Raw genomic sequence first — 25490 nt, 5'->3', positions numbered from 1 at the left:
AAATAGGACAGTATTAGGATGCAAAGTGAATTTGTTGGAAAAGGTCTTAGGATGAGAAGGAATAAGGACTGCTCTAAAGAAAAAAAGCATTAGTAGGCTGACCTTTAAATGATACGAAAACTTACTTTTATTAAACTAGCAATATTAGTACTTTAATAGTGTCTTACTTAAGCTAATTGGCCTTGCTAGCAGAATTTGATACAGATATCATTAAGTTCATGATAGCTTCATATTTGATGTCAACAAGTTAGATAAGAAGCTACAGTACTTTAGTGTCCTCTGCTAATTAATTAGAAGTAAAGTGAACTAGACACTTCCTGAACAGTAGGTAAAAGGATATAGAAGCAGGAGATCAACTAGAAAATAGTCTCACACAGCATGAAGGACTATGTTCAGGTACCTGCTGCTGAACTTGAAAAACCATATGAATTCACTTCACCAGGAGAGTCAGCACCATTTTTATACCTGAGTAGGTCCAATAATTTTATTTCACATATTCTTATAATGTTTATAAGTACAATATTCTCTTGTTTATAAAGTAATTCTTTTTATGATTATTTCAGCTATAGTCATTTTAACCTTATTATCTTTGATATAATTTATAAAGACCTGAGTAAATTGAGTACTTTTGTTATATTTATTTTTTAGTTGTAGTTGAATATAATATCTTTATTTATTTATTTTTATGTGGTGCTAAGGATCGAACCCAGGGCCTCATACATTCTAGACAAGTACTCTACCACTTAGCCACAACCCCAGCCTTTAAGTACTTTAACCTAATTTCCCATGTCCTCTTTATGGTGGGTAGCTTTGTATTTATAGTTAGTGGACAAGAGGTGTTTTTGTTTGGTTTTGGGCTTTCTTGAGAAGCTCATTTTCTTATATGGAAAGTGCAGTTCTCATCTGTGTTAGGTCCACACATTCTTGCAATCAGATTTATTGGTCATGATATGTTTAAAAAAAAAAAAACAAAAAACCTTTTTGTGGTACTTCAATTTAGTGTGGCAATTGTCCCCTGCAGTCATCAAATCTGGGATGGAATTGCAGTTCCTTGTATCCTTAACATTTGTGTTTTATTGAGCAAATCGGCCTGTTTCCTCAATCATTAAATGGCATTGAAACAAACCACCTTAGAGAGGTATTCTAGGAGTAAATGAGTGATGTTGTAAAGTCCTTGGTATAGTGCTGAACAAGTGGTGATCAGAATATAGCAGTTACTCCTACTGGTAATGATGCTTAAAGGTGTTTCATGAACTATATATGAAATTTGTTGTAAGTTTTAAATCATTAATTTTCAGCAAAGGTTTTCACCTTGTTGGGAATACAATCTAAAGGCCCCCCTCCATCTCCTTTTGTTTACCCTGGTTGTAATACTACTTTTACTTTACTACTGGTAATGCCTGCCATTTTGTTGAATGCTTAATGAGAGCCTTAAGTACAATTTTATAATTTTTTTTTTGCAATTATTCTGGAGAAGGCATTATTACATTGGTGAGGAAACTTAGGAGTAGTAAGAGAATGGAAGCTGCCTGCTGAGCTGGACAGTGAGAGGCCTTAGACTCACTTCAGATATGAATCTAAGGTGGTTGTTCTTTAGCTTGAGACTGCCTGTTGACATTGTGCCTTTTGCTCATCTGTCTTCCTTAGTAGACCTAAGCTTCTTGGAAGTGGTAACTGAGGATATTGTTTGTATATCAAGTTCACTTTTATTTTTTAAGCTCCTTTAAGCTAAATGTAGTGTATGATAGCAGAATGTGTCAGTGTAAGTGAATCTTAATAGCTTTTTAAGAATCTTCTCACTGAAAATAACAATTTGCCATTCTTATGAAAATTTGCAGTTTTAGGACTTGTTTTTAAGCCCCATAGCCCAAATTCTTTGTCATGAGAACAATTTGAATTTACTACATTTGACCTTGCATTACTGTTAGCAAAGTATTTACTTGAATCTTACCATATTATTGTGATACCTTAGAACTATGAGAGCTGTTCAGTACACAATGGATTTTAATTAATTTTAATGCCAGTATTAATAATTACCTGATGTAGTTTTTATTAGGTGTAGTAGATGCAGAAAGGTGATTTTGCTACTTTGGCTGTTATCCCCCCTCCCCGCCATAACCAAACGTTTGTTTTGCTTTTGAAACTAAAAAGGATTCACGTATTCTGATGTTAATAATCTGAAAAAATAACTCTTTGAAATATTTGAATTCTTTCGAATATTTTGTCTTCTAGTGAAAAATATCCTGAACAATAAAAAGCATTTTATAAATATCAGCATATAGAGCCTAAGTATGCTTACTTACACATACTATTTCATAAATCGTGAGAACCCAGGGATGCTTAACCACTAGGCCACATCTCCAGGTCTTTTTACTTTTTATTTTGAGACATCTTGCCAAGTTGCTTAGGACATTGCTTAGTTGCTGAGGCTGGTCTTGCACTTGAAATCATCCTACTTTAGCCTCCTAAGTTGTTGAGATTATAGGCCCACTTATCGATCTTGTTATGCCTTCCCCAAGCCATGTAGCAATTTAAGAGAAAGAATTGGACTGGACCCAGGTTTTCTGGGTCATGTCTTTTTCTATTTATTTGTTGGTCATATTTCTATAAAAGTTTATAAATTAAACATATGTCTTTTGTCATATCTGTTTCAAATCCTTTAGTCTTTTTAAAATTTTAGTCATAAGAATACATATTCTTATATGTTTTTACAGAATAAAATATGTTCATTTAAAAATTAAGCTATTTTGGAATATATTAATTTTATGAAGTATAAAGAGTGATTAGTAACAAGAGATTATAAGTTTTGAAGGATGTTATGTTAGGACATTTCTACATCGTCTGTATCAGTGAGTTGTTGGAGGTTCACTATAATCATATTGCTAGAGTTGGGCTGTAAATACCCTCTCTATGTGGTAGCTACTCTAGGAGGAGGCTGGAGGACATGTTAGGAAGTTACATAAGAAACTGCAGGTAAGCTAAATCAGAGCTACATTGTAAAAGTAGAAAAGAGCAGTAAGGAAGGCATTGTTGAAGTAGGGACAGTACAAATTCATTCATGTGTGCATGCACTCACTCCACAAATATTTGGGTGCCTACTGTGTGCCCTGTGTTATTCTGAATTTTGGGGATTCATGTGTGAGCAAAACAATTATCCTTGCCTTCACCTGAGCTTATTTCCTGGTGAGGGAAAGCAGTTCCTAACCAATAAACACAGTAGGAAAATTATTTAATATGTAGGGTGTTAAGTGCAATGGAAAACCAAAGCAAGGTAAGGGTGGTCAGAGATTTAAATGAATAATCAAAGAAAGTGACAGTCTGATAAGATCTTTTGACATGTTCTAGGCAGAGGAAACAGTAACATCAGAGATCCAAGGAGGGTACCTAGGATCAGGAGAGCTACCATTGTGAATGGAGTAGAGAGGATTGGTACACACAGGTGGGGATGTGTTCAGAGAGTAATGGGAGAGGAGCTTAGAAAGGAGATATGGGGGGAGGGCAGATACAGATCATACATTTGCCTAATAGGATGATTTTGATTTGGGGTAGAGTCTTAGTGCAAATTCTTAACAGCCACATGTCTTTGGGAAAGGGAAAAGAAATTTAATTTTCTTACATAGCAACTTAATTGAATTTGCATGACTTTTCTATTTGTGACAGTTTGAACTTTTTCTTTGTATTTTAAATCCTAGATCACTAATATTCAGAAATGAATTTCTGAGTCATTTACAATATTAATTTCTATAACTTTTTTTTTTTTTTAACAGGAGTGTGTTGCTGCTGTTCTGCTTTGCGTCCTCGCTACAAACGCCTAGTGGATAACATCTTTCCTGAAGATCCAAAAGTAATTTGATCTACATCTACTGATCCTTCTCTTTGCTGACCCCTTCTGCCCCCTGCTGATCTCCTTAAGGTTTCCCTACTTTGATTTCTCTACTTTTATTCCTACATCTTGTCAAGTACACTACTTTCTTTTATACTTTTTCTTTCTTTCTCTCTTTTTAAAATTTTAAGTTTACCCATGATTGATTGTCTAGTTCTCAGTTATTTTCATAGATTAGGCAAAAAATCTGGGATGAGAGGTGGTTGTTTGGTAATCTATATACTGTTTAAGCAACAATCAAAAATTTATGAAGCAGTGTCAGATGATTTTTAGTTTGTGCTCAGGATACAACTATGCACACAGACATGATTTTCTGCTCACACTGGGCTCATGCATGAGACAGTTATTAGTTTCAAAGCAACTGGGTGTGGGTAATTTTGTTTGACACTACCTTACACACTTTCTAAGACTCCTTTGGTCTCATTTTAAAAAAATATAGACACAAAATGTTACAATATTTGAGTTTGATTTCCAGAATTTGCTTTATTTTAAAGAGTAGCCAAGTATATGGAAACCTTTTGGACATTTTAACTTTAATGTTGATATATGTTATTTTTAATCAAAACTGAGTATTCAACTGTATGGAGGAGGTTATTCATAAATACTATTGGATAATCTGTGGCATATTCAAATCCCTAAGACAGGCCATTATGTAGCTTTTCATACATTGACATAAAACAAAAGCATATTAGATAGTAAATCATAGTGTATAAATCAGTAAGTAAAATGTTAAGTAAATCAGGGGGTAACATTTTGGCCTGTAAATCAAGGGGATACCACTGTGGGTTGGTATCTCTGGGAAGTGTTCTCAGAGGAAATGAGATTTTCTGAGGTTTAAGGATGTAGTACATCTGGAGAGGTAGAGAAAAATAGCCACTTCATTGCATTTGAGGGCAAAGAGAAACAGCATTAGAAAGCAGGAGATATATTTGAGGTCAAGAGCAAGTTGATCCTTTAGACTTAAAATGAATGTTCCCGTATCTTAATTATAGAAATAGTGTTGACCGTGGTTTCCGATTTGAAATTTAACATGTATTAGTTAATAGATTGAATATTCAAATCATTATTTCCTTGAGAAGTCCAGGACATGCAGTTACTGAAGGCAGGGTAGAGAACAGAGTATGGCGGAATATGAAGGGCAGACAAGGCTTGTCTGCTTTACCCACTTTAACTTGTAGACATGTAGACGTTTTGAACATTTGGAGTGATGACCAGTAAACTAGAAGGTGGTTACAGAAAGAATCTTTATTTTGCCAAGTATTCAAATAACAATCTGTAAAGTAGGTTAAAGAAGAGGAAAGATTTTTATGAATTTCACACACACGGCACTTAGCAGGGACAAGAAGCGATTTCCCATAATTACTAGCCATTTGATATTGGGCAAGTTTCTCATGTGTAATGAAAATAATAAATAGTACCTATCATAAAGATCTCTTAAAGACTAAGTGAATTAATACCTTTCTTTGCTGACTGTGGTTTCTCTAGTGTCTATCTCAGTGCCTGGCACATAGTTGGCAGTAAATTAGTATTTGTTTAATGAGTGAAAAGAAGTATGATTGTACTGCTGTGTGTTCTCTTAGTGCTTTGAACTAAAAGAACAAGAACGTATAGTAGGAATATCTGACCCCTTGAAGGGTCTTTAGAGGAAGTTGAGACCTGAAGGTTGAACTCTCAGTGAACTAGAGAAGGGTCCCTAGGTTGAAGTGGCCAAGGGAAAGAAAACATACACAAGAGCTGCAAACTCTCTGATTCTATTGCAGAGTAGAGCAAGTGCACACTAGGAGAGAGTGGTGCCATTAGGGAAGGAGCAAAATTCCCAGAGAGGTGCCAATTGAAGTTGAAAAAACACTTTTATAAAATTCGTATTGTAGATTCATCATCTAGCATAATCTTCTTGTATCCTTTTTCTCCTCCAATTTTCCTAAGTAGCAGTCAGTTAGTTGAATGATGATTTCTGGCCAAGAAATTTGGGTATGGTGATTTACTCGAGGTTGTATGAGAGTGGGGGAGAATCATTAGATCTACTGCATGTCATCTTTAGAGGATGGAAAGGAACGATATTTTATAATCTTGTGTAAGGATCCTGTGGCTGTTGATGTTAGTTTTTTTTTAATACATCAACTAAGCATAGATTAATATAGTTCCAAATATTTTTTCTTATTAATTACAACAAAACTTTATAATGATATAAGTAGGTTCTGACTCATTAAATGAAAGCATATGGTCACTGTTGTATGTGTAAAAGAGTATAGGCTTAATAATTTAACATTAAATTAAGCAAGTTTTATTTGAAATCTTTTTAATAAAATACATTTCATTCCCTATATACTGAGTTGATTGCTCTTTAAAGGAAAGTGTTAAGAGTCTAATTCATTGTTTTGGAAGGGCTATTTAAATTCTTTGCCTAAGTGGGGTGTTTCTTTAGCTTTTTTTCTTTATTTTTTTGAAAGTTGCATGTATCTAGAATAGTAAATATTATTAGAACTGAGAATATTACACCTGGAAAGGTTCAGCTTAAATTGAATTAATTCCCAGTCCAGAAAGGAAAAATGTGAAACAGGCAACACTTAAAAATACAAGAAACAAACAAAAAATAAGCATGAAAAGATAAATAATCTGGATACTTGTCATTATTTTTAGGATGGCCTTGTTAAAGCAGATATGGAAAAATTGACCTTTTATGCAGTATCTGCTCCTGAGAAGCTGGATCGAATAGGTTCTTACCTGGCAGAAAGGCTGAGCAGGGATGTTGTCAGACATCGTTCTGGGTAAGGAAACTAATATAGTATCTTTGGAAAATTCTTCCTTGGATAAATTATTCTATAAATTATTGTGCCATCTGATCAGACAAAGATCATATTTGTAACATAAAACCGTATTATTATAAAGGGAATATATAAAACCCATGTAGATACTCTAGCTTATATTTTCTGGTGGTCAGGTCTTAGGAACATGGTCAGGTTATTTAACAGAGTTGGCATTATCTTCAGCATCTATTAATTTTTGAAAATACCAAATAGTAGAAATCTACTTACTTGGTCTGTAGTGTGTGTCTGAAAATCTGTCTCTAATTTGAAAACAACAGATCCTGTTAACAACTGGTTTGGGTACAGCTTCAGTTTTACCTTTCAGAGGGGTAAACGAGTATCATGTTAGGCTTAGATACCAAGATTAAGAAAATGTAATAAGCATGCTGATTTGGAACTGGTATGGATATATTGCTGCCTACAAATTAAGGTCTAGCATTTTAACCCGTTCTGTATGCTTGAACAGTAGTAACTTTGCAATTTTGAAATATGAATGCTTTTCAATATTGTCATTTTATGATCTTAGTTTCTTAAGAATATTCTGTCTTCCAGCTGTATGTTGACTTTCTGACTTGCACATTAATAGCATATACAACAGTGGTCATGGCACAGGTAGTCTCATAGTTGATTATTAGAGGAAAGTTGTCTGAAAACTAAATTTAGGGCACTTGCAAGATTTAAAATCTGTGGAATTGTAAAATAAAATTTATGAGACATTTCCTTATATTATTCTTTTGTTTCCAGTATTGTTTTATATACTCATAAATATAGGTAGGTCATACTGGAAATTTAGGCACATTGCTTTACTATTTTTGGGTCATATACAAATAAATACGGTTAAAAGTCTGGAAAATGTCCATATTTACAAAGAAAAATTACACAAAGGTAATATGAGAGATTTACTCTGAAAGAGCTGTTTTAGGAGGAGGAGAAGATGGGAGTAGTACCAAATAGTTTTTGTATTCTTCAACACTAGGATTATTTTATAATCTACTAAGATCATAAGTGTTGTGTGATAATTAACATTTCACTTAGAAGCTGCTGAATTTGTCTTTCTGTGTTGTTTTAAATAAATATATTTGAATAATTTCAATGAGAAGAGCCTTTAGGAGAATTAAGAGAGATAGAAACATTTTGACTTTGTTTTTCTTTGCATTTAGGTATGTGCTAATTGCTATGGAGGCCCTGGACCAACTTCTTATGGCCTGCCATTCTCAAAGCATCAAGCCCTTCGTAGAAAGCTTTCTTCATATGGTGGCAAAGCTGCTGGAATCAGGGGAACCAAAGCTTCAAGTTCTTGGAACAAATTCTGTGAGTAAAACTATTCTCTTGTGAATTTTTAAGTTCAGTTAGCATATCTCAAATTTATATCTTTTTAAAGAGTGTTTGCCTGAGAAAGGCCAACTCCTTGGTCAGGGCATTTGGATAGCTAGTGTAGATGAAGATAAGATTAGAACACTTTGTCTCTAGTGTTTTCTATCACTCTTGGTAAAATCTGTGATACCCACCATTCATGAGGAAATACCTGACCATAAATGAATTGATAACTGTCATTTTACCTTCCCTGAGTTATCTGTTATAGAAGTAACTTTGTGTCTTGTTCTTCAAGCTTTGTCAAAATAGCAGCTTTATAGTGTTCACCCTTACGAAGTATCCTTTGAGTGTCTTTTTACGTTTAGAGAGTTGTACATTCACCACCCCCACTTCTTCATGCCCTCCTTTCCCAACCCCTGGAAACCACTAATCTACTTTACTCTCTGTGGATTTTCCAACTTGCAATATTTCAAATAAATGGAATTTTTTTTCTTCTTTTACTTAGCATAGTGTTTTGAAGGGTCATCTGGGTATTGGCATACATCAGCACTCCATTCCTATTTATGACATCACAGTCCAATTTATAGATATACTATACTTTTATATACCCATTCATTAGTTTAGGATTGTTTGGACTTTTTTGGTTGTTATGAACATTTGTATACAAGTTTGTGGACATAGCTTTTTCATTTTTGGGGGTTTATATTTAGCTGTATAATTGCTAGGTTTTAAGGTTAGCTGTTTGTTTTCCAAAGAGCTGAATCATTTTATATTACTATCAGCAACATATGAGTGTTCCAAATTCTTCACATCCTTACCAGTACCTGTTATTGTTTGTCAATTTGATTATAACTATCCTAGAGGGTCTGAAGGGGTATATTTGTAGTTTTGATTTTCATTTCCTTAATGACTAATGATGTTAAATATTTTTTTTTCATGTACTCATTGGCTTTGTATTCTTTGAACAAATGTCTGTTTAAATCATTTGTTTACTTTTTAATTGGAGTGCCTTTTTATTATTAAATTATAAAAGTTCTTTAAATATTCTTAATACAAGTCCTTTATCAGGTATATGATTTACAAATATTTTCTCAAATTCTCTGATTCATCTTTCTATTTTTCTTGTTCGTGTGCTTTTATTCACTAAAGTAATTAATAAAGTCTAATTTATCTAATTTTCTTTTATCACTTCTTTTGTGTCCTTAGTCTCACATTCAAGAAACCATTGCCTAATCCAAGATCACAAAGTTTTACTTCTCTGGTTTCTTGTAAGAGTTTTATAGTTTAGGTCTGCCATCTATTTTGAGTTGCTGTTTTTATGTGATATGAGTTAGGGGTTCATTTTCATCCACATTTGGCCTATGGCTATTCAGCTGTCCCATTGCTATTCTTTCTGTTCTTTCTCCATCATTTTTCCATGAAAGTCAGGGTTTTTATCTTCATTCCTTCTTAGACTGCTTTAGAACTAGTTCTTCTTGCCATGTTCATTTTTTTTCTGTCCTGAATCATACATAGTTTGTTGGAAAGGAAAAGGAAAATAAAATACAGTGATTAACCGTTTATTGTCTTTATCTTACATACCTGAGATACCTTATATATCTTGTCTTCAGTCTCATTGTATAACCTTCTGTTCTTCTGAGGACTGTATGATATACAATATGTATGTGTTATATAGTATGTTCTTATGCATTTTTTTATCAATAGCTAGTCAAATGATATGTCACCTGCTATTGTTTATGCATAATTATTTTCTGACACAGGAAGAGGAAGTGTAAGTGATGACTGCCAGCATGGATTCCAGAATCCACTTGCCTTGGTTTGAATTATGGCTGTAAAACTCTAGCCATTTATCTTTGGAAAGTTATTTAACCTCTATTGCCTTAGATTTTCATCTGTAATATAAGGATAATAATAATAATTCCAATTTTATGAGATGATTGTGTGGTCTGAGTTAATATATATGAAGTTCTTAGAACAGTGGCTAGCATTGATAATTATTATTACTGTTAAGAATAGATGGTTATAAAAGTAGAAGTATACAAATGAAATTCTTATTCAGAAACCCTTAGTATGGTATTGCATATTTCCAGATGCAGTTAGTTATGTGATTGGCTTAGTTTTAGGCAAGAGAGCTACTGAAGTCTCCATCTGTTTCCTTCATAATTAGGATGGGAAAGTTTAGGGGAAATGGTGTAATAGCTGGGGAAAGGATTTAGCATGCATTCCCAGAAGTTTCTTTACTTGCAGCCAGCAGAGCTATTAGAACTATTTTAATGAGTTATTTGGACAAAAGACAAAATCCCAGGTTACCTACTTTTAAGTGAATTGTATTAAATCAAACATAATATTTTCTTGACCAACATTATTTATCTAATACTCCCTGAAAGTCTAATTTTCACTTTGTAGTAGTGCTGAGTGCCATATTTTATCAGTTAATATTTTTAATTTAGTTTTTGATATTTTTATATTATATTTGTACATTTTATTGTTGACATTTACCTTTTGGTGCTGATGCCAATTTAGTAAGACAGTAATAGGTATCTGTGGGCTCTCTTGGTCCAGCTGAAGCCCACCAAACATCTGAGGAGGGAGTAGCGAGAGTCAAAAAGAGACCTTCTGAAACCAGTTTCAGAGAACTCAATCCACTTTATTATTGCATAGGCAAGCCTTTTATGTATAGTCTGTTACTGGGAAAATTCAGCTGAGGGCTGTAATAACCAGTGAACTAGCAACACCCTTACGAATGGCAACCGATGGGCCAGTAGGTCAGAAGCAAAAAAGCAAAAGGAATGGAATATGCTATGAACCTGTGGGTAGCCAGGTTACCATGGTGATGGGGTTAGTAATGGTCAGTGTTCCAAACTACAAATATCCCAGACTCAGTGTGCCAAGCCCTAAGAGCCCCTCACATAAACAACATAGGCTGCTTTCCAGCTCACAGGCCAAGGCCCAACAAAGATATTATTAATTTAGGATCTCCTATGTTGGGTACTTCTTATTTTTACTCATTTTTTTTATTATAAACTTTTACAAATATAGGAAAGAACACAGTATACCTGTACAATTCAGGAAAGAAAATGTTAAGTAATGTTAGTACCACTGTATATAATAAGTTGAAAATCCCTGATCTGAAATGGCAAATGCTCCAAAATCCAACTTTTTGAGCACTGTAACTAGATTTTCAGATTAATGATGCTCAGCTGGTGCTGAAAGTCTATGCATATATTCCAAAATGAGAAAAACTCTGAAATCTGAAACATGTCTGTTTTCCAACATTGTAAAGAAACAATTTTTGTTTTAAAATAATAGTATACAATGATTATAAATGTTGATACTATGCAACTTTGACTTAAGCTTTTTGGAAAAATAAAATAGTGTGTGCTCTAGGTACTTACATATATTGTGTCATTAATTTTTATAAAACCCCTGAAGCTTAAAAATATTCGTATTTTATATATAAGAAGTTGCAGCTAAGTAATTCCACAGACCCAGGAAAGTAGTGCCGTATTTAATATGGCAGTCCAATCCTAGGCATTCTTACAAAGCTTTTCTTCTTTATGGTATAATTATTCAGTCATTTTTGTGGATTAAGACTTAAGGAAATCATAGATTACTTTTCTTTCTTTCCTCCTCTTGTATTTGTTTGACACATCTCATTTATTTTTAAGCCTCATTGCTAATCTTGACCATTTTGTATAAATGTTGACAGTTATCCACAGAGACCAGTCATTGAAACCACTCACTACACCAAAGCAGTGGTTCTCATCCAGGACAGTTCTCTTCTCTCTCTTCCCTCCCTGGATATTTGTCAAGTACTGAAAACTTTTTTTTTTTTTTTTTTTTTTTTGAGAGAGAGAGAGAGAGAGAATTTTTAAATATTTATTTATTTTTTGGTTTTTGGCGGACACAACATCTTTGTATGTGGTGCTGAGGATCGAACCCGGGCCGCACGCATGCCAGGCGAGTGCGCGCTACTGCTTGAGCCACATCCCCAGCCCCAACATTTTTAATTTATATAGTATAGGTTGGAATGCTGGTGCTATTTAGGAAGTGAGGGATGCTGCTGAACATCCAGTGGTGCCCAGGATAGTTCCTATAGCAAAGGGTTTATTGGGCCCAGAATTTTAATAGTACTTAGGGTGAGAAACTGCATTGCTGCTGCCTTTCCGTGTCTTTTGAAATATATTTAATTCCCCACTTAAATTTTTAAGTGGATAAAAAAATAGGACATATGTTTTATTGCATACATGCATTGTGCAAGGCATGGTGCTACCTGTTATTTCTCACCAACCATTTAAGTTGGTTCACAGGTAACACATCCAGTTATTAAGTGTGGTGCCCAAATCCAGATCCATCTAACAGAGCCTGTTCATAATCTCTGCATGGTACTGAAGTAGGACAGAAGAGGCTGGACATCCAAGGAATTTTCAGGAAGCAGGTTTATGGACTGTAGGAGATCCTGAAAGGGCTATCACCTAAAATTCTCTGAAGGCGGAGCTTGGATATTCTTTGAACTTTATACCCAGTGGGAGGAAGGGCTTGGAGGTTTATATAAAAATGATTATTTTTCTTTGAGTTCCCAGAAAGTGCAAGAGATAATATCTTTTTGCAAAACAAGCTTGACTGTAGATTCTTAACTCTGTCACACCTTTTGCCTGTAAAACCTGGCATTTACAAGCAAGAGGAAAATTCAAACTACAATTCTCTCTGCAGACATCCTGCTGATACTCTTTGTAAAAATCTTCCTGATGAGAGGAGAAGCTTAATTATGGCCAGGTTCTTTTGGGAGGGGGTACCTGATCTGCTGCAGTACTGTGCCTCATTTTCTCTGTTCTTGCATGTGATAAGTCTGCAGTGATAATACTTTTTATTGAAATATTTTAGAATAAACTTTATGGGTTTAAAATTTGCTAGTTCCCAGAATAAGGGGAATTAGATGACTGTCTCCACAAAACTGGGAAGATGTGCTTTGTGCAATTCCCCTGGAGGACAGAGCCACCTTTTTATGTTCAAGGGCAATTGGAGCTGCTTCTGTAAATGATCACTTAGCTTATATGATTACTTGTGACTTTGATTAAGTGAAAATAGAATTAAGTTTTTTCTTCAAAGAATTCCCAAGGACATTGAAAATTTTAATGGAGATTTTTATTTTATTTTTTCTAATTTTAGAAACAAAATGTTTATTGTAGTAAATTTGGATAATGCTAAAAAATGAGTAAACTAAAGTCATAGTCACTTATAATTCCAAAATTCAGAAGTTGTCCTTTAATAATTTAACTTCTTTTTATAGATATTAGAAAATGGGGAGCATAGTTTATAAGATAGACCTTTTTGTGTTTCTATTTAAATTTTTTGAGTATTTCCTTATTATTCATCATTTATTTTAATAAAAAGTATAAATATTTGGTATAATATTTTCTAAAACTGTTTTCATGTGGTAGTATGTAAAATAGGCATCTTGAGAATTGTAGATAAATCTCTGTACTATAATGGCAGTTTCAACAATCACTAACTGTTGCTTTGGACAAAGTCTCTGGTCTTCAATATCCTTTCTGTAAAATGGGGATAATGATACCCTTTCAGGGTTCTTGGAATGACTAAATAAAAGCTCATGAGAAAACACCTATTGTGTTGAGGTTGCTACAGAACAGATGGTGCTTATGAGTTTAATCTGAACCAGGTATAGTGTTTGTGGCCCTTTTTAAAAAATATTTATTTATTTATGTATTTTTTTAGTTTTTAGGTGGACACATTATTTTGTTTTTATGTGGTGCTGAGGATCGAACCCAGTGCCTCATGCCTGCTAGGCGAGCACTCTACCACTGAGCCACAACCCCAGCCCTTTGTGGCCCTTTTCTAGATAATGGTAAATCAAAGCTCAAGCTCAACTATTTTAAAACCTTTTTAGTATCATACTTAATGTATTCAAATTCATTCCATCTATTTCAGTTTTGTTTACAACAGAAATTAGTAATTCTGATTATTGTGATAATTTGGTCTTTTGAAGTCAATATCCTGGCAGGTATTTATTTATGTATATTTAGATATGTAAATGAGCTAACAGTTTGTTGTGTTTAGACTGTCTGGTATACTGAAGTAATAAATGAATTAGAAAACTAAGAGAAAAAGGTGCATATTAAGGAATTGTTGGAGTTAGGTCTGTGCACATGTGGGATATTCAAAATTTCCTAAACATATGGGGAGATTCACATACACACCATTATAAAGGAGGTAGAATGAATTTTACCATCTCCATATTTTTTTTCTACTGAGACTGGCAAATTTTCTTCAGTTAATTTTCCTTTTCTTGTCCCATTTTTGTATGAAGTTTGTTCACTCATGTGTTTTTCTGTCAAGGGAGATTTTCTACCCACAATTAAGCAATAATGTTCTGTAGAGATTGTGGCCTAATTACGCTCTTCACTGAAAGAAACATTATCAGAGTGCAGGAAATATGGAAGAGTTAAGAGCAAGATTGTTTCTTTCACAGAGTGGGCTTGCTCACTGAAAGGGAGCTGCATTTAATGTCTAGAATACTATCCTTGATTATCTGAAAGTTCATTATCAAAAAATTCCTTTTGTGTCTATGAAATATTTATATTGAATACATTTCATTTGCTTCTTATTTGGCTATTGCTTGTTAATATAAAAGATAATAAAAGTAAATGTATTTGTCCCACACTTTCAAAAAGTATATTGTAAGTATTGTTGTTTTTGTTTTTTAGTTTGTCAAATTTGCAAATATTGAAGAAGATACACCGTCTTATCACAGACGTTATGACTTTTTTGTGTCTCGATTCAGTGCCATGTGTCATTCTTGTCATAGTGATCCAGAAATACGAACAGAGTATGTATTACTTTACTTACTATCAATCATAAAATAATCTATAGGTAAGTATTATGTTTATACTTTACATAGTGATTATTAAAGAAATAATGTCCGTGAAACAGCTTTCCATTGCTGGTAGAAGATAAAACTGACTGAAAATGCAAAATCAGAGTAATTTTTTAATTTGGTCACTAAAATTCAGTCTTTAGTGTAGCCAGAATGTTCCTTCAGCTCTCCCTGCCTGTATCTGATCCTGTCATACAGTCGTTCCCTCCTGCTTTCCCTCTATTTCACACATGGATCTACTTGATATCTCTTGAATACTTTAGGGCTCTAGACACACTTTTTTTTTTTTTTTTTTGCCATGACCAATTACCCTGATACCTGTGTGGCTAGTTACCTCGATTTGTACAGAGTTTCCTCTGATATCACCTTATCCCAAGAATTCTCTCCTAGCCACCTTTTATTAACTGTCAACCCTCCACCCCACCCTAGTTATTATTCTTAAAGTATCTTCTGATTCTTATACCTCTATGGAGTATAAATTTCAGGAACACAAGGGCTTTGTTTTTGAGGACTACTATATCACATAGTAGGCTGTAAATAAGTCCTTTTGAATCAATAAAGAGATATTAAATGAAGTGATTGTGTAAAACTAAATTATTGTCATTCTGACATTGTTGACTACTGAAGTGACACTTTATTTAAAATACTTCTAGCATTTATAGAGGTATTTGGAAGTGAACATTTAATTACAAACCCAGTCTATACGTTGATATCTATGTAGAGTGTATTTTTTCATTTTGGTTGAACCCAGTTACCACATGCTAGTTAAGTGCTGTACCATTGAGCTACATTCCCCAGGTCAGTTGATATCTGTATAAAAATGAGAAATTTTAAAGTTAAGATTTAAAGTCAACATAACCTTGGTAAATATAGAAAGCAATTTGAGCTAATGCTCCATTGTAATATACCTAATAAAAAGAAATGGACCTGAAGCCTGGGAGTTATTTTCAGCAGTTGCTAATCAAGATATAGCATGTTTTGTAATTTTTAGTTTTATTTTAAAGTAACTAAGGGAACGTGTAGAGATGTAACTAGCCTTTAGTTGGAATCTGCAAGCTACAGTGTTAATTTCCTTGAATGAAAATAAATGTAAAAGTTATTTTAACTTGGAGAAAGAAAGCCGAGAGGTAATAGTCATTTCTCTGTTAGTGTATTGTTTCCTCAAGATAGCATGGGCCATGAAGAGTCCTGTTTTTAATGCTTTATTATGAAGTGTGAAACTTTGGAGATACAAATACTAGAATTGCCTTATGATAATTAATTTCCTATTTACCCCAGTCACTACTAATATCTTTTTTTCTATTACTAAAGGACGGGTAAAAATATTTTTTTTAAACAAACCATTACATATTACAAATAGAGCTGTCAAAATTCTTTCTGATGTATCAAAGGTAGATTCCTTATTTTTAGGTATTTATCGCCCCCTAGTGAAATGTCTTTAAATTTTTTTTTCATGAAATGTTTTTCATTATTATTTACCAAAAAAACACACAAAAAAACTTGAAAGCTAGAAACATTTTCTATTCTGGTTTTGGTGGGGCTTCGGATTGAATCTAGGACTCGGTTCCCATGCTAGTTGAGTTCTTTACCCTGAGCTATACCCCCAGTCCCAACAAAAAGAGACTTGAGATTTTCTATACACAAAGAAAGACTTACAGTACTTTTCCCTAATTCTAGGTCTTTCCTATACTATGTAATAATTTGAATACCAATATTTCATTTGAACTACTGTGAAATAAATGAGTAAAATAAAATGGTTTAAGATACTTAAGAGGAATTGAAGTTTATCTTTCTTTGCCTTAAATAAAACCTATTTAGTTTTCATTTAGGTTGTAAATGTTCCATTTCAGGATATAACTTAGATACTTTTTTCTTTTTTTAAACCAGGGATTGAACCCAGAGGCACTTAACCACTGAACCACATCCCTAGCCCTTTTTATATTTTATTTTGAGACAGGTCTTACTGAGTTGCCTACAGCCTCGATAAATTGCCAAGGCTGACTTTGAATTTGTGATCTCTGTGCCTCAGCCTCTTGAGCTGCTGGGATTACAGGAAAGTGCCATCTTGCTCAGCTAACTCAGATATTTTTTGTCAGTGCTTTTTCTTTCCCGTACTAGGAGTGGAACCAAGGGCCTCACACATGCTAAGCAAGCACCCTACCACTGAACTATACTCTTAGCTCCTATCCCTTTATTTATAGCAAAGCCTACCATAAAGAATCCAAAGAGATGTAAGCAATAGGAGATGAGCTGTTAACTATTAATATTTTCTTAAAATATTAGCCATATAGAAATGGTTCTCATTTGTAAACTCATGTGTCACAGCTCTAGCTGATTTCTTAAGCACTTCAACTGTAGCAGAAATAATCATCATCATTATAATCATCATCATCATCATCATGGTGACTAACAGTAGCAGGGGCAGCTAACAGTTGTTGACTGCTTACTGAGGGTCAATTATTGTTTAAGCTCTGTATATTAATTTATTTAAATCTGTACATCCTTCCTGTGCTGTAGACACCATAAATGTTATATTTTACTGATGGGGAAACTGTAAAACACCTTTGAAGCTCATGGCTAGTAAGTGCTAGTCAGGCCAACTATTAGATCTGGACTGGATGCTACTTATGCACTGTAGTAGCTATTGGTAGTTACTAGTGTCACACATATTCTTAAGTCCCAGTAAGGGGACCGCCATTTGCTGCTACTCCATTTAAGGTATGAGGCATGACACATGGCATCTTACCTGTTCATATGGTCTATGCCACCTTGGGCTTGACCCTCTTGTTACCAGTGGAGCAGCAGCAGGTATGTAAAGCAAAAACGTTTTGTAGTAATGTTAGGCTTGCTCACTTATGATAGATGCATAAGAGTCTCTTAAAACTTCTTCATACTTTAGAAATCAGCATATGTAGACACATCTTTGAAATAGGCAGAATTTGTCACCTTGTCTCTCAATTCACTTTTGAATATGTCTCCTACTTCACTTCTCACCTATTCAGTGGCATATCATTGCCATCTCCCCTTCTCCTTATTTGCTGCTCTTGAATGCCTGAAGTCTTTCCCCGTGGGTTTGTAAAGCAATATTATGTCCCTTCCCCAAATCTTCCATTCTTTAAACTGATTTATAGTTTCTGAAAAACAGTATTAAGTAAGCTGAATAAACCTCTAATTTGTAAGTCTTTCAGGTAGTAGGAGAAAAGGAAGTAAATAATTACAGTTCAAAAAAAGGAAGCATTTGTTCAGAAGAAATATATATTTAAGACTGATGGGTCACCAGGTTGGTTCGGCTTGAGACTGTTCCTCTGAAGCTTTTGTAAGCTATTTTTTAGTTCTTTTTTTACCCCCAAGAAGAGCAAGGAAGAGCTTGAGAAAATTAGGGGCTATGGAATCTGAAGAAGCAGGCAGGTGTTAAGAAACTGTGAAATTCTTTTTCTACCTAACTTTGCAACTTCCAGACCAAAAACAAAAAAAGAATCTACTTCATGTTGTTTTTAGTTAATATCACCATCACCATCTTAGGAAAACCTGTGCTTTTGATTTTTTTTTAGTGAAAAAATAATATTTTTATTTTTAAAGTAAATATTTCTATATTTGAAAGTTCTTTTGAACTTTAAATGCTAATTTTAAAAAGATGATATTCAATGTAAAGCTCTTTTGAACCTGTCACTCTCTAACTTAGATTTTTGGAGATTTTAACCACTTAGATTTAACTGTATGTTATTTTTAAGGTATTTTATTGTGAAGATAGCCATATTTACTTGACATCCATTCTCTTGGCTAGACAAAAAAGTTTCTTTAACTTTTTCATAGTTATTTTTTCTTTCTTTATAGAATTCGAATTGCTGGAATAAGAGGTATTCAGGGTGTGGTTCGAAAAACAGTTAATGATGAACTTCGGGCTACAATTTGGGAACCTCAGCATATGGATAAGATTGTCCCATCTCTTCTTTTTAACATGCAAAAGATAGAAGAAGTTGACAGGTAATGAGTAAAGGTGTTGGAATTGAGGCTGTATTGCTTTTGTGTATATTTATGTGTGTTCCCTGCTATAAGAATGCTTTTAGTATTATCTAAGTAGTAATCTCATGAGGTTAAGTGAGTTTAGAAATACGTTCCTTTCTGGAGAAAAATTTATTCTGGTGACCTCATTATGCTTATTTTTGGATGTATGCCGACTTTCTGTCCATGGTGCTCCCTATGTGCCACCACCCCTCCATTCAATTGCACCTGGAATGATACACTACGTTTCACTTTTTCAAGTGCCAGTTCATATCACCATCACATTTCTGTTGCCCTACATAGAGAAGATGTGTGACTAAGCTTCAAAAGCAGAATTCTCCAGTTTGGCTTATTACCCTGACCTGCTTGCTTCTTGCCATTTGAAGAAGAAAAGCTGAAACAAATTTAAGAGATTTAACTCTGTAGTTCTAAAATTTTTATTTGTAATTTTCAAGATTATGTGCACAGTATCAAAATCATCTAACAATTGATAACTATGATAGTAGTTCTATCTGTACTCATTTAGATTTATGCTGATTACAGAAAGGATTTATACTTAATTTTTCAAGTGTGATTATCTCCAGATTTGGAATCCTTTTCTAATGTCTAAAATTTGTTATGCTTTAACTCCTTTGATATTTTCCCTATTCTTGGCACTATAACTAAGGCCAAAATTTTTCTATCAAAATATTTAAACTTTAAAAAGTCATGAACTAATTAGAAATCTATTTTCCATAATTATGGCTCTTATTTTTCAGGGCTGGCATAAGTAACATATAGGAAACAGAGACCACTGTTTGCTAAATTTTAAAAAATTTTATTCTCCCATGGTGTAATTCCAGTGCCACAGATACACTTTTTCTTTATTTAATTATTGTTGCATATAATTTGCCTAAAATAATGTTTCAAGATGTGAACCAAACAAGTGCTACCCACCAAGACTTCTACCTTTTTAGGTGTTCTAGTTAGCTTTTTACATTTTTTTTCCTAAACAAAGGCTGGTCATGGTTTTTCAGTGCACTGTATTTCTTCTGCTCACTTGCAGTTAAAGGGAAGCCTGACCATGTCCTTAACTGAGATTTCACATGAACGTGAAGTTGTATGAACACGAACAAGTAGTGAACTGCTCAGTGCTTTACATTAGGTAAAGGACAGTGTGTTGGAAACAGGCTCCCAGCTAAATTTAGTTCTCCTTTTTTGAAACATTATATAATTAGTTTTTATGGTGTAAGATTCATGGCCTTAGAATTAAGCTTAAAGATATTTGGGGATACAAAAGAAAATGCCATATTAACATTTCTGAGAAGTAAAGTCTGTTTTGTCTAACCATGAGAACTAATATTAGAATTCTTACATTAGTTTTTCTTGATTTCTCTCTCTTAGTCGCATAGGCCCTCCTTCTTCTCCTTCTGCAACTGACAAAGAAGAGAATCCTGCTATGCTGGCTGAGAACTGTTTCAGAGAGCTGTTGGGTCGAGCCACTTTTGGGAATATGAACAATGCTGTTAGACCAGTTTTTGCGTAAGTAATTGTTTTTCTGGTTGTTTGTGACTTTGCCATGTTAATTCTCTCTAATTTCTTACAAAATTAATTTCTTAATTTTGTATGAGTGAGATATTATTGGAAGCAGTGTAGCATTGTAGAAGTAGCATAGGATCCAGTCACATCTCATGCATATGCATCATGCTAATTCAGTTACTTAACGAGTTTTTACCCTTTAAATATAAAGTGTGTACTTAGTAATAATAATAAAATTTAATTTAAGTAATTAATTATTGTTGCACATATTACTTAGTAGTAATAATAATAATAATATGCATCATTTAACTATCTGCTTACATTCCTGGAAGTGCATAAATAACAGTGAAATATTAAAACAGTGTCCAAACTTGATATACCTTGTTTTATTAACGTATGAGGTCAATTCCTCTTATTTTTTAGTTTCTGTTTCTTGGCTTTTCTGTTTACCATCATCATTGTAATTTCTCTAAGTTTCATCTTATAACTAGAGATTAACCAGAATATCAGGTGTCTCATTGCTATTCATATGCCTTCTTCTATGCAGAATAACTTTATGAGCTTTAAGTTTCTCCACATAAACATTATCTCTCAAGCTTTGTTAATACTTGTATTTCTAATTCAGTTATCAGATGATAGATCTACTCTGTATTACTCAGTTTGTTTCTGGACATTTTTTGCCACTCTTTATTTTGTTAAAATTCACCGTATCTTTCCTACCTTCTGACTGTAATAATTTAGCAATATATTGAGTATTCTGAATGTAATATCCTAAATTCTATATTTAGAGCAGATGTTTCTGTCCTCAGGTTCAAAGTCAAACTTTAGTTACAAGAATTTATAAACCACAAAATTACATTCAGAAATAAGAGAGTCATTAGATTTTAAAAGGGATCTGTAATCTTTCCCCCTATCCTGCCTCTTCATCCAAAATTGAGATCTACTCTTTAAAGGCTCTGTATGCTTTACGAAAAAATAATTAGAATTTTGTTAAAATACTAATGGCAGGTTTACTTTTTATGTTCAATATCTGATTTAATATCAGAATTCCATTTTTATCTTACTATTCTTATTGAGAGATAATTTATGAAGTCTTAGGGAACTAGCCTAGAAGAAAGCCATTCAAATTAATTGAATTGAGTAACTTGAAGTGGGCTGTATTCTATGTAGAACTTGAACTTAAATCCTGATCATGTGTTAGTTAATTAAAATGTTAATTAAATATTAATGTTAGCTATTTAATTAAATACCAGATACCCTCTGCAAGGAAGGTTCCAGGTTATTTTAGGAATATATAATGAGTTATAAACTTGATGTATGATTGACATTACAATAATTATAGTATGGATTATAAGAAAAGGCCCAGTAAACGATCTAGCAGTTCAAAGCAAAGAATTAATGTCTATTTGAGAATTTAGTAGTGGTGACTTTGAGATAGTGGAAATAGACATCAGAAACTACTCTTGAATAAAGAATTCTTCATTTTAACATTGTAGTGGGTTTTCTTTCAGTTGTTACTTGATCTAGTAATAAAACAAGTGATTCAGTAGCAGTTTTGAAGATCACATTTCTAAGCAACAGTGAGCACAAGATACTGGTACCATTGGCGGGAGTTTTGAGTACAGTTCAGGGGTTAATGTAGGGTAAAAAGAAGAAGGTTAAGTTTATGCTGAAGAGATCTTGACATTTGTATTTAAGTCTCTTAATAAAGAATGGAGATCCTTGATCAAAGTTGTCTTACAGAATTGCCCTCTGAAAATATTAATCATATAGATCTATATAGTCCTGCCCACATCCCACACAAGCAGTGGAAATGGGGTTCCTCTTGGTGGAATGGGCTGGCTGCGAAATAAAAGCTAAAAAAGGTTGAGAGGCAAAAAAAATCACAACACAGAAAATATTTTTAGAAAGTAGGGCCAGGGTGGGCTAGCCCATCTCAGGGATTGAGCTTCCACATTGAAAATAGAGGGTGCAAGCAAGATGGTGCCTGTGCTTGCTTTATTTATATTGGGGAACATCAAAGATTTTCCATGGAATGTTCTTTGCCAAATAATGTAGGAGGTAGGCTGTCCAGTTCCCAACAGGGGTCTTCCTAGTAGAGAGGAACTATCCCGGCTCCCCCATGTGCCTTGGGCAGTCTAATGCACATGGGGGAGCCGGGATAGTTCCCAAGGAAAAACCTAAATTTCCATGGCTCCATACTGAGTGAAGACCTTCAACTAATTCACTGGTGACTCCCCACAATATAGGACAAGTTTGAACCAGGGTAAGTATGTTAGTAGGTTACCACAATACATTTCTTGTAAGAAGACTCAAGGACTGTACGCAATAGCATACAAATAATAAAATTATTATTATTATTATTATTTGCTCAAACTGAGTATTATGTGGTCAATTTTCATTTTAGAATTGTTTAAATTGAATTTGTTCCTTTGTTTTGACTTTCAGACCTCTCAGCCAGCTTAGTTTGGCTGTAGCTCTGCTTTTTCATCCTTGTACATGAGTGACCCCTCTATCAGGGAACTCTCTACTTTGGAAAGATTTCATAAAAAATTGTTTATATGAACCTAGGACAGTGGTTTTCAAAATGTAGTGTGCTTAAGAATCCCTAGAATGCTTATTATATACGATTTTAGGCCCCCAAACCTCTGGATCTTGGTGAATGAGCTGCAGTAGCCTGGAAATCTGTTGTTTTTTGCCTTGTTGATTCTAATCCAGTCTCCAGGTGATTTTGAGTCACATTGTTTGAGGAACATGTTTTGAGAATCACTGGACTTGTGAGATGACTCTTTTATACAGAGAAACAAATTTAATTAGAAACTTTTCTCCTTTCCATTTCCTTCTACTTACTTCTTACTAAATGTCTAGGAAAAATACAGTGTGTATTAATTGCCTGATTCCTGAGGGCTGGGTGTGAGGCTGAAACCTGTGGAAGGGCTTTTGTTTGTCATGGTGCCCTCAGAGCAAAGACCTCAGTCTCTTACTACAGAAAGTTTCCCTTGATTCTCTGAGGGTGGTGTCTCTTAATTGCTGTAGGGATCTCTGATCTGGGAGCCTGCCTTTCTTGGGTGGACCCTGAGCTTTGTCTCTAGACTTCCTATGTTCAGAACCTTTGCAACTGCCAGCTCTGGGGAGTGGGGTTCAGACTGTATTCTCAGAACCCTGCTGGCTTCCATGTATACTCACCTGTCCAGATGTTTTTTTTGTTGTGGCATGTGGACTGAGAGGACTTTTCTTTCTTGCCCTCTCTAGGTATTTATAGTTTTTTATTCAGTCAGGTATTTTGTTGTTGTTTTGTGACAAGGGTTGATAGTTGAGAAAAATACGTACATTTTCTGGAAGTGAAAACTTTGGTCTTTTTTTTAGATAACTTTCGTATTGTTGAATGTTTTATAGGAAGAAAGTATAATAAAAATAGGGAATTCTTAAAATAATTTTTAATTGTTAATTACAGGCATTTAGATCATCACAAACTGTGGGATCCTAATGAATTTGCAGTTCACTGCTTTAAAATTATAATGTATTCTATTCAGGTAAGGTTTGTTAATTATTATATTTTAAGTAATTTTGGTTCTGTATAAATAAACACATCATTGAATAGAAGTAGAATAACTGTAGGAATAAAATATTCTTCATTTAGTATTTTATGTATTTTCATTTACCACTTAGTTTCTTATTTGCTATGATGAAAAAAACCAACCTTCCTTCCTTCCTTCCTTCCTTCCTTCCTTCCTTCTTTCCTTCCTTCTTTCCTTCCTTCCCTCCCTCCCTCCCTCCCTCCCTCCTTCCTTCCTTCCTTCCTTCCTTCCTTCCTTCCTTCCTTCCTTCCTTCCTTCCTTCCTTCCTTCTTCCTTCCTTCCTTCCTTCCGTTGTTTTTTGGTACTGGGGATTGAACTCAGGGACATTTAACCTCTGAGCTACATCACCAGCCCTTGTTATTTTTTATTTTGAGACAGGGTCTCACTGAGTTGCTTATTGTCTTGCTAAATTGCTGAGGCTGGCTTAGAACTAGTGATCCTTCTGCCTCAGCCTCTTGAGCCACTGGGATTATAGGCGAACACCACCACACCCAGCCTACTATTTACATTTTTAATATTCTAAAAGTCATTCATTACTTTAAAGTAGATAAAGTCATTAGAAGCAGAACATATTTTAATATATGTTACAGCAGGATTTGCATCCTGTATAGATGTTTACTATCTATGTGGACTTGGAAAATTTATTTTAACTTCTCTGAGCTCTATTTTTCATCTCAGAAAAAATTTTTTAATGAGTGCACTAAATGGTTTTTAAATTCTAATTGAAGCTACCATTTATCAAGTGCTGTCTGTGCTAACTTACATGCTTTAATCTCATTTAGTCTTTTTTACCCGCTGAATACTATCCTCATTTTACAGGTCAGAAAATTGACCTTCAGAGAGGTCAAGTAACTCATTTAGGGATACAGTTAAAAACTGACATCAGGCTTCAAATTCTGATCACTTTATTCCAGAACTGTGGTCTAAATTAACTGCTGAGATTGATATCACGTGCCTAGCATAAAATAGGTTTTTATTAAATGATAGTTGTAATAAAGGTAGTTTACATAGGGATGGACAATAGTCTTTTAAAATTTAATTTTAATATAGTAGATGAGAAATAATCAGTGCATGCAATCAGTGGATGTAATGTAAGGCTGTTCTGGTCTTTCCTAGCCTTATATTTCTCATTTATTCACCCTCTATTCATATTTACTTCCTAATACAGTTCTTCTTTGCAAGAAGAAAAAGCAAATTAATAAGCTTAATCACAAATTTTTTAAAAACAGACTCATTAATTGTTGATTAAATGTTCAGAAAGCAACTTCTATTCCTATCATTGCTTTAGAGATAGCTTTAATTACAACACATATAAAGCCCATTAATCAACAATTACATCGTAGTGTACTCCAAAAGAGGAATTTCCAATTAATAGCACTATCTTGGTATCATTAAAACTTCTGATAGATTGTTTATATTATCCTTTACATATAGATGCTAATTTCCTGTGTCACAAAATTGATGTTAGGTATCTGACATTATTAGATAATATT

The 25490-nt window shown here is 34.0% G+C and overlaps 1 protein-coding gene across 8 annotated transcripts in view; it reads left to right on the top strand.

Annotated features, from left to right (window-relative positions):
- Efr3a (EFR3 homolog A) overlaps positions 1-25490 on the top strand; it is a 90949-nt gene that overhangs the window by 25954 nt on the left and 39505 nt on the right. For 7 of the 8 annotated variants that reach the window (XM_078016701.1, XM_005316147.5, XM_021724096.3 and 4 more), the window contains exons 2-8: positions 3768-3844; positions 6524-6651; positions 7851-8001; positions 14730-14851; positions 18734-18883; positions 20285-20422; positions 23874-23952. In XM_078016701.1, coding sequence (XP_077872827.1) covers positions 3768-3844; positions 6524-6651; positions 7851-8001; positions 14730-14851; positions 18734-18883; positions 20285-20422; positions 23874-23952 — 845 coding nt within the window. Of the gene's footprint in view, positions 1-3767; positions 3914-6523; positions 6652-7850; positions 8002-14729; positions 14852-18733; positions 18884-20284; positions 20423-23873; positions 23953-25490 lie in introns of all 8 variants that reach the window. The other variant, XM_021724109.3, reaches the window with a different exon arrangement.

This window comes from Ictidomys tridecemlineatus, chromosome 7 (genome assembly GCF_052094955.1).
Source record: "Ictidomys tridecemlineatus isolate mIctTri1 chromosome 7, mIctTri1.hap1, whole genome shotgun sequence".
Lineage (NCBI taxonomy): Eukaryota > Metazoa > Chordata > Mammalia > Rodentia > Sciuridae > Ictidomys > Ictidomys tridecemlineatus.
The sequence above is the reverse complement of the archived record's forward strand: the minus strand, read 5'-3'. Positions and strand labels throughout refer to the sequence as shown.